The sequence below is a fragment of the Thamnophis sirtalis genome, unplaced genomic scaffold (genome assembly GCF_051295495.1).
Source record: "Thamnophis sirtalis isolate CommonGarterSnake01/CBP01778 unplaced genomic scaffold, rThaSir2_p1.2 scaffold_3, whole genome shotgun sequence".
Taxonomy (NCBI): Eukaryota; Metazoa; Chordata; class Lepidosauria; order Squamata; family Natricidae; genus Thamnophis; species Thamnophis sirtalis.
The window spans coordinates 173,119,951-173,132,194 of NW_028261383.1; the positions used below are offsets into that span (position 1 = coordinate 173,119,951).

The 12,244-nt window shown below is 41.2% G+C and overlaps 1 protein-coding gene across 1 annotated transcript in view; it reads left to right on the top strand.

The window, feature by feature from the left end:
* MAST1 (microtubule associated serine/threonine kinase 1) overlaps positions 1 to 12,244 on the top strand; it is a 47,523-nt gene that overhangs the window by 19,456 nt on the left and 15,823 nt on the right. Inside the window, exons 9-13 of the mRNA XM_087710965.1 lie at positions 6,265 to 6,403; positions 6,499 to 6,631; positions 8,405 to 8,570; positions 9,510 to 9,611; positions 10,698 to 10,820. Of these exons, the coding sequence (XP_087567091.1) occupies positions 6,265 to 6,403; positions 6,499 to 6,631; positions 8,405 to 8,570; positions 9,510 to 9,611; positions 10,698 to 10,820 (663 nt within the window). The remainder of the gene's footprint in view (positions 1 to 6,264; positions 6,404 to 6,498; positions 6,632 to 8,404; positions 8,571 to 9,509; positions 9,612 to 10,697; positions 10,821 to 12,244) is intronic.

Here is a 12,244-nt window from a genome sequence, read left to right on the forward strand (position 1 = left end):
AGACTTCAACTTCTGTAATCTCTGGTTTGGACATAGGCAGTACTGATTGCAGCATTATAGGTGATGTAAGTCTATTTGGAAGCAGCTGGTTTGAAAAGGCTACCTTATAAAGAAAACACTAAGTTTAACAGCACATTTATTTGTAAGAACTCCTAAAGAATATAACAAATATCTTACTTAAATATAATAATAAATGTGTCAAGAAATAGATTACCTACAAGAATGATAGTTAGGAGGTGGCCGTAACTTAGTACTTAAGCAGATATCGTATGTACAGAAGAATGTATGTTTATTCCCTGAAATGCTCAGGTAAGGTGAGGCAAGATTTTGCCTGCAACTCTGAAAATCAGCTGTTCCATCCAGGTAGACACTCTTGGTTCACCGACAAATGTGCAATAGACATATGCGCGCCAACAAAACCGCGACGTCAAAATCGCGGCGTCAGAATCGCGGCGTCAGAATCGCTAATTGATTTTCGACAAAATCGCGACGACAAACGCGCGACGACAAAATCTCGTCATCAACAAACTATAGACAGCCCAGTGAGTGTGCTGGGCCTTTAACATAGTGGGAGGCGTATACGTACGTTATAACCCTAACCCTAACCCTAAAAATTTTTCGATTTTATTGTGCTTGTCATCGCGCTTTTGTCGGCGCGATTTTGACGTCGGGATTTTGTGGGCGTGATTTCGACGTCGCGTTTTAATCGGCGCTATTTTGTCAGCGCGCATATGTCTATCGCGCAATTGTCAGGTCACGGACACTCTTGGGCTCACTTACCTAGTGTATTGACTTAATATATAACTTTCTAGATTGGAAATTATGACCATTGAAGTTGTCCACGTCCAAATTATAGTCTAATATCCTGTTGACGCTCTTTGATCACGTGATACAACCTCTCGAAGACGCTGAAAAGACTCAGCCCTGACTTTGCAGAGAACACTTGAAGAACTTTTAAGAGCTGAGATGAAAAAATATGAAGAGAAGAGGATTAGTATCCAATAAATTCCTATCGCCTCCAATAAGCTTGGGACATTGACAAATTTATTTTCTTCCAACTTGCCTTTTTGGTTGGACTTGAAAATCATTTGGCATGTATGCAGATACCACACTACAAAAACTTTTGAGAACTTGGCATAGGTTTTCCATACCTGACTGAATCGGGCAGCTACAGCCAGGAAGACAAGACTGATTCTGTACCGCAGCCAACCCCATTAGCCTGTCTTTCTAAGACATTACAGATTTCCTCATTCTCAAGAGATCCATGTTCTGACTTGGTCTATTTGGATCTCTTTTAACCCCACTGTATGCCTGGAAAGCATCTGAAAAAAGCATATTAAACTTAATCCACCAATAGTTACACAATGGCAATGAATTAGGCATTGCCTTATAACTAATGCAAACAAGGGATGCAGTGGCTCAGTGGCTAAGACGCTAAGCTTGTCGATCAGAAAGGTTGGCAGTTCGGCAGTTCAAATCCTTAAGACCACGGAACGGAGTGAGCTCCCGTTACCTATCCCAGCTTCTGCCCACGAAGCAGCTCGAAAGCATGTAAAAATACAAGTAGAAAAATAGGAACCACCTTTGGCGGGAAAGTAACAGCGTTCCATGCGCTTTCGACATTTAGTCATGCCAGCCACATGAGCACGGAGACGTCTTCGGATAGCGCCGGCTCTTCGGCTTTAAAACGGAGATGAGCACTGCCCCCTAGAGTCGGGAATGACTAGCACATAGGTGCGAGGGAAACCTTTACCTTATAACTAATATATTTAAGGCAATGAAATGAATTACAAGAATATACAACTTCTGCAAATGAAAATGTGTTAGCTCTAATCAACCATTTTCATTGACTCATCCCCTGACCTTGCAAAATTGCAAAATAGTGTCATACTAGACAGGATTTGAAGATTGCAAAAGGGATACTGTTGTGGCCATTGGACTGGACTTTTTGCCCTACTGATTTATTATTCATTTTAATACAGCCAGAATTATTTTTAATTTTAAGAAATCACATCACATTATCCACCAATTTGTTTTTCCTATTAATAAAACCAGTCCTTTCCACTAGGCAGGAAAGGAGTTTTTAAATCAAGAGGATTGATATAAATAGGCCAAGTATGCAAAAACAGAATTTTTCCTCCCTTTAGTGGATGGAGGGGAAAAACAGGTTTTCCTCCCTATGAAAGGAGAACACCTAAACAGGAATTCAGAGTAAATGGTACATCTAATTTGCTCTTTATTCACATAAAGGAGTGAGGAGGAGTTAGCATGATAGCAGATTCATTCTGTAGCATGACAAGTTCACATCAATCACTTTAAATTCCACATTAAAATTTACATATGCGATTTGCAGAAACACTCTTCCAAGAATAATTATTAGCAAATACTATTAAGTATAAAATATATGCATCCTTCATTAACCAAATAAACATAGGTTAAACTTTGAGAAGAGTTTTCCAACAGTTGCAAATTAAGACAAGTTGTAGAAGACTTTATGATTGTGAATTTCAGAAGACATTTTAGCATCCTGTATTATTTTTGTAATGAAGAAATTAAGGTTTGAAATCCAGAGATCATGCAGTCCATAATCACTGTCTTACAAACTCTGTGTAAATAAGATAATAGAAGAGGCCAGGGGACAAAATGAACAGATAATGAGAGTTATAAAAGAGAAAGTTGAGTTTAATTGTTAAAAGCAACAATTAACAATAATTACATCTAAAACAGGAAAAACTAACTGGGCTATTACATCACAAAGGAAGAAAAGAAATATAGAAGGAAGATAAGGACTGCAGAGAACTGAATGAATTATTTCCATCTGTCTTCCCTCTAGAAGATATAGGGCAGAAAACTACCTGAGCTGATACTTTCAGAAAGTAAGTCTGAGGCATGGACCTAAATAGGGTAGACAAAATAGGAAGCTCTTTATTTAAATCTCAAAAAACTCAAATGTGCAATTGATGATCTTGTAGTGAAAAATATACCATTTGTTAGGGGTATCTCGGTTGGGAGACAGAAAGTAGTGCAAGGGAATGTACAGCTAGAGAGAAAGAATGTTGCTAGTAGAAACACACGAATAGAGTTTCAGACACTGCTAGTAAAAACAAGTAGCTTTACTACTGATAATTGCTTCACAAGCAGTGATAGTAGATATTAGTCCAAACACAATTCAAAGAACAAACAATAGCTTACAGTCGCAGTTCACATTCCAGTCATCAAGTCATCAAGCATAGGACAAGCAGAGAGAGAGAGAGAGCTTTCTTGACTCATTCTTATAGTAAAGTTAATTACTTACATACATACATACATACATACATACATACATACATACATACATACATACATACATACATACATACATACATACATATATATATATATATATATATATATATATATATATATAGCCTAGGAGTATACTCCCAACATAATTCATAACATTTCACAGGCTTTCCTATGAGAGGGTTGAAAAATAGTCAGAGGGGGGGGGAAATCTGAGTAAATGAGATTCTCAGGAATTTCAAGCCTGTTAGGTTAATGTAAATCACAGATAAATTGCTGGAAAACATGGTTACTCACTGAATTGTCAAGTATATAGGTTAGGTTTTCCTGAAGAAGAATTAACATGGCTGGAGAATATTAGCAAACATGTTGTAAAAGTTATCAAATAGATACCACTTACTTGGACTTTTGGATAACTTTTGACAAAGATTCCTGGACAAATTGAACAATTATGGGGTAAAAGGTGAACCCACTTAAGGCTTAGTAACTGGCTCAAAAGAACAAAATGTACAGTGTGTGTAGCCAGTGCATCTGTATTTGGGATTGGTGCTTGTTTAACTTGTTTATAAATTAGCTGATGAAAGCGAAGTAGCAAATTGGCTAATAATGTTAGATTACTTAGGTTGGCAAATTAGGAAAAGGAACAATGAAAAACGCAGAAAATAAGTAAATATAAAATGATGCCTGTTGGTTGTAAAAACTCCCATTTCAATAATGGGGACTGAGATTGAGTGTGGTTTGTCTATGATTGGGTTTGCATAACCTATATAGGTAGTAGCTGGTAATACAGATCTCCACATAGATTGTTGATAAATTATGAGTTTTGCTCTACAAAATAAAGCAATGGATGTTAGCAAGCTTAAAAAGTCTATTCAGGTGTGCCAGGCCTTATGTGGCATAGACCTGGAGTTCTAAGTTAACCTGGAATCCACTTACTCCCATTCAATTGGTCCTATGTTTTCGGTGGGACATTTTTTTTAACTCTTACCTTTAAAATATTCACAACTGCTAGCCAAGGCAGCTTTTTCTATGGAAAGGCAATTGTCGTTGAGGTTGTTCATTAAATTACATTTTAATAGGATTCGCAACTTCTATTTTGAGTTTTGATGTGCTTGACCGTGGAATTTTTGCTACCCAGAAACATACAGGAATCGATAACACATAATTTGTAAAATATTACAAAAAATTTGATTGATTTGATTTTGATTTTATTTGTCTTGTATGCCGCCCACTCCCGAAGGATTCCGGGCGGCTCACAATAGACAAGGGAAAGGGGGAAAACTAGACAAAGACAACACTTTAAAAACAAAACCGCAACATTCACAATTTCCGTGGGGCTGGATATTTCACAGGCCCCCCGGCCAGCTGGAGCAGCCAGGACTTGGTGGCTTTGCGGAAGGCCGGGAGGGTAGTAAGGGTCCGGATCTCCACGGGGAGGTCATTCCAGAGGGCTGGAGCTGCAACAGAGAAGGCTCTCCTCCGGGGGGTCACCAGCCGACATTGGCTGGCAGATGGAATCCGGAGTAGACCTAACCTGTGAGATCTAATCGGTCTGAGGGAGGTAATCGGCAGGAGGCGGTCTCTCAGGTTTTAGGTAGGAAGAAAGGTAAACGTGTCGCTAGGTTTTAATTGGACAAATTCATGGAGAATAAGGCTATCAACATCTACTTACCATATAAATATGAGCCCTACAAGTTTGGTTTATCATAATAATAAAAGGGTTCACCGACAAATGCGTGCATGACAAAAGCGTGTCGACAAAAGCACGGCGAGAAAGCCGTAACGTCGAAATCGCGCTGACAACAGCGCGCCGACAAAAGCGTGCCATCAACAAACACCGCGAAAACAAGGTAATAACCCTAAACCTAAACCTAAACCTAACCCTAACCTTAACCCTAATCGCACTGTTGTTGGCGCGCTATTGTGGGCACGATTTCGACGTTGCGGTTTTCTCACCACGGTTTTGTTGGTGCATTTTTGTCGTGCGTGCATTTGTCGGGTCACGTAATAAAAGGCCATAATAAATTGGTATGCACCAATAATTGAGAATCCCCCAAACTTCTGGCTTAGCATGCCTTCTGACTGAGGCTGTTATCTCCCATTTTCAGATAATGTCTGAAGAGAAAGGGAAAGGCAGAGGAAGAATGGGAGGGAATGTAAGAGTAGGAAAGAGGGGAGGAATGGGAAGAAGAGGGGAAGGGTAAAAGGGAGGAAGGGGAAGGAGAGAAGGGAAAGGAGAGGAGGAAGGAAGGAAGGAAGGAGAGAAGAAAGAGAAGAAAGGGGGGTAGGAAGGAGGGAGGGAGGGAAGGAGAGAAGGAGAGAAGAAAGGAGGGAAGGAAGGAGAGAAGGAGAGAAGAAAGCGGGGAAGGAAGGAGGGAATGTAGGAGAGAAGGAAGGGGGGAAGGAAGGAGGAAAGGAAGGAGAGAAGGAGAGAAGAAAGGAGGGAAGGAAGGAAGGAGGGAAGGAGAGAAGGAGGGAAGGGAGAAGGAGGGAGGGAAGGAAGGAGGGAAGGAAGGAGAGTAGGAGAGAAGAAACGAGGGAAGGAAAGAGGGAGGGAGGGAAGAAGAAGTAGGACCGTTGTAAGATAAGATGGATCTATGGGATGGTAAGAAAGCAATCTTCAAGTATATTGTCAACTGTAGGGAAAAAATTGTTATAAATACATATTATTAATAACAGTTATGAGATCATATAATTGTGAATGTATATATGAAATTGATAAAATAAAAAAATTATAATGTCTGATTACAATATGTTTGAATATCAGGTGCAGATAGAGGTGTTTGAAGAAGTTTTTATATACTTATTTTGTTTGTGGGTCTCGTATAAGCATCTGCTAAAGAAGGCTAACAACAGTCTCCAGAATCATACTTCTTACATTCTTGAGACCGCGAGTTTCAGTCGAAGAACTGGAGAGAGTAGCTGGCTAAACAGAATGACATCCTAGCCATCTCCCTAACCATTTCACCTTCCTCCTAGCAGGTGGGGATTGTGCCACGTTGTTGAAGAACATTGGGGCTCTGCCTGTAGAAATGGCCCGCATGTACTTTGCTGAAACCGTCTTGGCCCTGGAGTACCTGCATAATTATGGCATCGTCCATCGTGACCTCAAGCCTGACAAGTATGAAGTTAAAAGACCAGGCCTGTCTTTAGGTGTTTTTAGGAAGTGGCTATGATTGGTTCTCTCTGATGTTTGTTCCTCTGCTTTCTCCACAGCCTACTTATCACTTCCATGGGACATATCAAGCTGACGGATTTTGGTCTTTCCAAGATGGGGCTGATGAGCCTTACCACAAACCTGTATGAAGGTCATATTGAGAAGGATGCCAGGGAGTTTCTAGACAAACAGGTGGAGCCCTGTTTAAGTCTGTTTGTTATCTGATTCTGCGCGTATAATAAATGTAAAAAAAAAAAGTCAGATACTCAAAAAGCTAAAGCTGTCAGAAAACTGCATGAAAGTAGTGATGCGTTATTTTATTATTGATGCATTTATTAGATTTTTATCCCATCTTTGTTACTTTATTAATAGCAATAGCAGCAGTATTTAGACCTATATACCACTTCGCAGTGCTTTACAGCCTGCTCTAAGGGGTTTATAGAGTCAGCATTTTGTCCCCAACAATCTGGGTCCTCATTTTATCAACCTCGGAAAGACAGAAGGCTGATTCCAACTTGAGCCAGTGAGACCTGAACTGCCAAAGTGCTGGTAGCCAGCAATCAGCAGAAGTAGCCTGCAGTTCTGCATTCTAACCACTGTGCCCCTTAACTCAAGATGGCGAATATACCTAATATTAATTCTTCCTCCTATTTTCTCCACAAAAATCTTGCAAAGTGGTTTGGTCTGAGGGAGAATGGCTGGCCCAAAGTCACCCAGGTGGACTTGATACCTAATATGGGGCTAGAACTCACAGTCTCCTGGTTTCTGAGCAGGGGTGGGTTCCTGCCAGTTCTAACCTCTTCCATAGAAGAGGTTCCACAAATCTACAGTGCCGTTTAGAACCGGTTCCAGCTCCCTCCCCCTGCCCGTCCGGACATCATCAAGATGAAGAGCGAGAGGAGGAATTCTGGGAGTTGAAGTCCACAAGTCTTAAACCTTTCAAGTTTGAACACCCCTGTTTTTTTTCTAAAGGGTTAGGGGTGCGAGGGTCTTGTAACTTGACAGCTTTAAGACTTGCACGCTTCAATGCCAGAGTTCCTGAGCCAATGTTTTGGTTGCTAAGCAAGAGCGTTGTTAAGTGAGTTTCACCACATTTTACAAGTTGGGCACACCCACTCAGTCACATGACTGCCAAGCCACTCCCACAAAGTAGGCCACACCTACAGAAGAGGTTCTAAATCCTTTTGAAACCCACCACTGTTTCTGAGCCATGCTGAATCTATGAATATATCTATAAACCTAGTAGATTTTCCATTCTGATTTCTTTTATTCCAGCTCTGAGGTTATGTGTTTTCACTTGAAATACAGTAATAGAGAAAACATACAAAGTATTGCACAGTCCTTATGCCACTTGAAAGAGGTCTACGGAAGGCCAAATATCTGATAATACAAAAGGATATTGCAACTGACAGCAATCTTTTTTTTCATTTTTTAACATCTGTGGTGGACTTCTAACTATTTAGCACGCTGACTTTTTAATGATCAAAGAAAAGCTTTCTTTACTGCTTCATTTTAACAGATCAGTACCTCTATATTTAGGGGGGAAAAAACAATGTCGAATTGTGTTATATGTAAGGAGCCGAGGTGGTGCAGTGGTTAGGGTGCAGTACTGCAGGCCACTTTAGCTGACTGTGATCTGCAGTTCAGCGGTTCAAATCTCACCGGCTCAAGGTCGACTCAGCCTTCCATCCTTCCAAGGTGAGTAAAATGAGGACCCGGATTGTTGGGGGCAAGTTGCTGACTCAATTTGCTAAAAAAAAAAATTGTAAACCGCTTAGAGAGGGCTGAAAGCCCTATGAAGCGGTATATAAGTCTAATAAATAAATAAATAAATAAATAAGAGAGAAAATTATAGTGTTCTCAAATTTAATTTGAACCAATTAACACCATATGCACTTGCAAGTTTTGAGCTACCTGACACTCAGTGGATTTTTGACAGCTGAATAAAGACAATTATCTCAACAGGTGTGTGGGACCCCAGAATACATTGCACCCGAGGTGATCCTTCGCCAAGGTTACGGGAAGCCCGTGGACTGGTGGGCCATGGGCATCATCCTCTATGAATTCCTGGTGGGCTGTGTACCGTTCTTTGGAGACACTCCTGAAGAGCTCTTTGGCCAAGTCATCACTGGTACGTAGAACAAGCGTTGCTTCTCTTAGAGGCTCATTGGTTATTGTTCTGTCCCCCCTTCACGGCTCGTTAACAAACGCAGGCAGACAAAACTTAAAAGGAAGTCTTTCTTTATCAGTTCTCAGTTCAAACTGGCTTCGAGCCCAAAAATAACATAAATACAAGTCTCCGACAAGAATGCCAAACAAAAACTCTTACAAGCAATGCACTTCTTCCAAAGTTCTCCACGAATCAGGTTTACATGAATCACCGAAGCACTTATCCAAGTGTAAGAAGCAATGTTGTACGAACCAAGTAACCCACGAAGGAACGTATGTTGACTCCTGCAACTAGGGCGTGGCAGCATCCGTCCTTTTATCTCCAAAACCCCGTTAACGAGCCCCAGCTGCGTCGTTAATCATTGCATTCCGACAAGACTCACAGCAGACATCTGCTGAGTCACAACAGTTACTTACTTTAAAATTTGTTCCACGTTTGTAGGTGGATTTTAGACTGAACTGACAAGTTTTTTTAAAAAAGGCAGAGGAAATACAAATTACTATATATATTTTTTTGCCAAGAAGACCACATGGGCATTTCCATGAAGTCAACAGGTTCATCTCAAAGGTGGCTTTTCCTTTAGATCAGTGTATCTCAACCTTGGCCACTTGAAGATGTCCGGACTTCAACTCCCAGAATTCCCCAGCCAGCGAATGAATAGATAAAGCAGTAAGGTGGAGGAAGTGAAGAGCAACATGATATTGTGAGGGAAGCTTTGTGTAGAGCCGATGTTTTGAGATACGGCTCCTGCTATTCTTAAATTGCATCATTTAAGTTGCAGCCTCAGTAGGAGGAACTATTTTTATAACCCCTCCTATTTCCAGCCTCTTCGACCTAATCTGCTTTCCCCGAGCGCCACTATCCGATTGCAACAGCCTGTCTTTATTTCCTTGCTTTCAGATGACATTTTGTGGCCAGAAGGAGAGGAGGCGCTCCCCTCCGATGCTCAGCATCTGATTTCTTGCCTCCTGCAAACCAATCCTCTCCTCCGCCTGGGAGCAGGTAAGGTCAGACAAGAGAGTGAAGGAGCTATGGGTAGAGCATTCCAGCTCATCAGGAGAGAGGTTGTTTTCTGTCTTCTTAGGCTTCAAAGGGTTGACCAACTATGGTCATAGCAAGCATTCCAGGGGTGGGTTTCAACCGGTTCGCAGCGGTCCCCGTGGACCGGTTGGTCGGTGAACCCGGAACCCGCCCGCCCACAGTGAACCCGCCCGCCCACCCACACTCCTTACCGAGGTGGAGAGGTAGAGAACCGAGGTGGTGCAGTGGTTAGGGTGCAGTACTGCAGGCCACTTCAGCTGACTGTTATCTGCAGTTCAGTGGTTCTAGCAATAGCAATAGCAGTAGACTTATATACCGCTTCATAGGGCTTTCAGCCCACTCTAAGCGGTTTACAGAGAGTCAGCATATTGCCCCCAACAATCCGGGTCCTCATTTTACCCACCTCGGAAGGATGGAAGGCTGAGTCAACCCTGAGCCGGTGAGATTTGAACCGCTGAACTGCTGATCTAGCAGTAGCCTGCAGTGATGCATTTAACCACTGCGCCACCTCGGCTCTTCTAATCTCACCGGCTCAAGGTTGACTCAGCCTTCCATCCTTCCGAGGTGGGTGAAATGAGGACCCAGACTGTGGGGGCGATATGCTGACGCTGTAAACCGCTTAGAGAGGGCTGAAAGCCCTATGAAGCGGTATATAAGTCTAACGGCTATTGCTATTACTGCTATATTACCGGTCTCTGAAGGCTTCTGCGCTTCCATGCAGGCGCATGGCACATACAGCGCCTGCGCGATTCTCCGCGAGCAGCTGGAGCATCGTGCAGGCACTAAGACGCATGTGTGAACTGCGCGCGTGCACGAGGACGCCACCAGCCCCGTTCCAACCGTATCGGTTGGAACGGGTTGAGCAACCCACCACTGAAGCATTCCCAGTACCCCATCCTTTCTCTCCATAAAGTATCTCTGGCAACAGGATCCAAATTTCTTAGCTAAGCATCATGATAGCTGCTTGGCTCATTCTTTTTACTTAAAGTGATTTTCGATTTTGTCCAGTAGAGGACAGCAAACCCTTGTTTTCTTTCATTTACACAGGTGGCGCCTATGAAGTGAAACAACATTCGTTTTTCAAAGAACTAGATTGGAATGGGCTTCTGAGGCAGAAAGCTGAGTTCATTCCTCACCTGGAATCCGAGGAAGACACCAGCTATTTTGACAGCAAGTGTTAACCTTTCTTTAAAAGCTCCCTGCCTCGAATGAATATTTTGGTTTTTTTTCCACCAAGTTTTTATTTTATTTTATAACATATAAAAAATCCATTTTCAATTACACAGTGTGTTGTCTGAGTACAAATAGTTTTAGGAGATAGTAATCAAAATATTTACAACAGTGTTCATTACATTAGTATTGATGATGCTGACGGTGCTGATGATAATAATGATAGTAACAATAATAACTATAACTACTTATCCATTTTAACATACCTCCTTATATCATTGATCCCTTCCTTATATTTCCCCGTTTCTAATTCCTGTTTTTATCAGCTAACCATTGACAAAATAAATCCAGGTTAAAAAATATTCAGTTTCTTTCTTTTTCTTAATTGTGTTAGCCTGTCCATTTCTGCACATTTTAGTATTTTTTTCAATCACATTTTCATCCGTAGGATCGCTTCACTTTTCCATTGTTGGGCAAATACAATTCTAGCTGCAGCCAATGCATGTAAAATAAGATGCATTCCCTTTATTGTACTTATTCGGTAAAATGCCCAACAAAAATATTTCTGGTTTCAGATCAAGATGTTGCTCTACCATTTTTTCCAATCATGTATGTATTTTTGTCCAATATGTTTTTGCTTTGGGGCATGTCCACCACATATGATATTACAAACTAGGTATCTGATGGCATTTCCAACATTTTGCAGACATATCCTTAAACATCTTTGCTAACCTTTAGTGTGGAAAATGCCATCTATAAAACATTTTATAAAGGTTTTCTTTATATGCAGTTGACGTTGTTAATTTATAATTTCTATCCCATAGTTTCTGCCATTTATCTAACTCAGTTGGATAACCAAATTTTTTAGCCCATACTATCATTGTCTCCTTTACTTGCTCATCTTCCATCTTGATAGTTAACAAATATTTTCTTTATTAGTTTTTAATCTGCCCCTGTTAATATCTGGTCTAATTCTGTTTCTTCTTTATAGAAACCTGAATATTTTGGTTAATAGTTTGAACTCCTCTGAAGTCAGTTATCCAGCTGTCCCTGTCAATACACCCATCACTCGCCTGGCCTTTATAGAAAGATCCCAAATACTTCTGTAATTTTGTTTCCTCTCTTGATAAAATGGCAGCTGTGAATGAGCAATATTCATAGGGACCACAACAAGGGGGAAGGGGGGTGGTGGAAGGCTATGTAGTTTAGTGGAATTATTCTTGTTTGCCAAGCAGAATAGCTGTCTGATATTTCCAGAAAAGGCAGGAAAACATCCTAGAACACTGTTTCTCCACCTTGGCATCATTAAGATGTCTGGACATCTCAGAATCCCCAGCCAGTAGTCCTTGACTTACAACCACAGTTGAATCCAGAATTTTACTCATCGGTCATTGCAATCATAAGGTGAATCACTATTGGCCTGG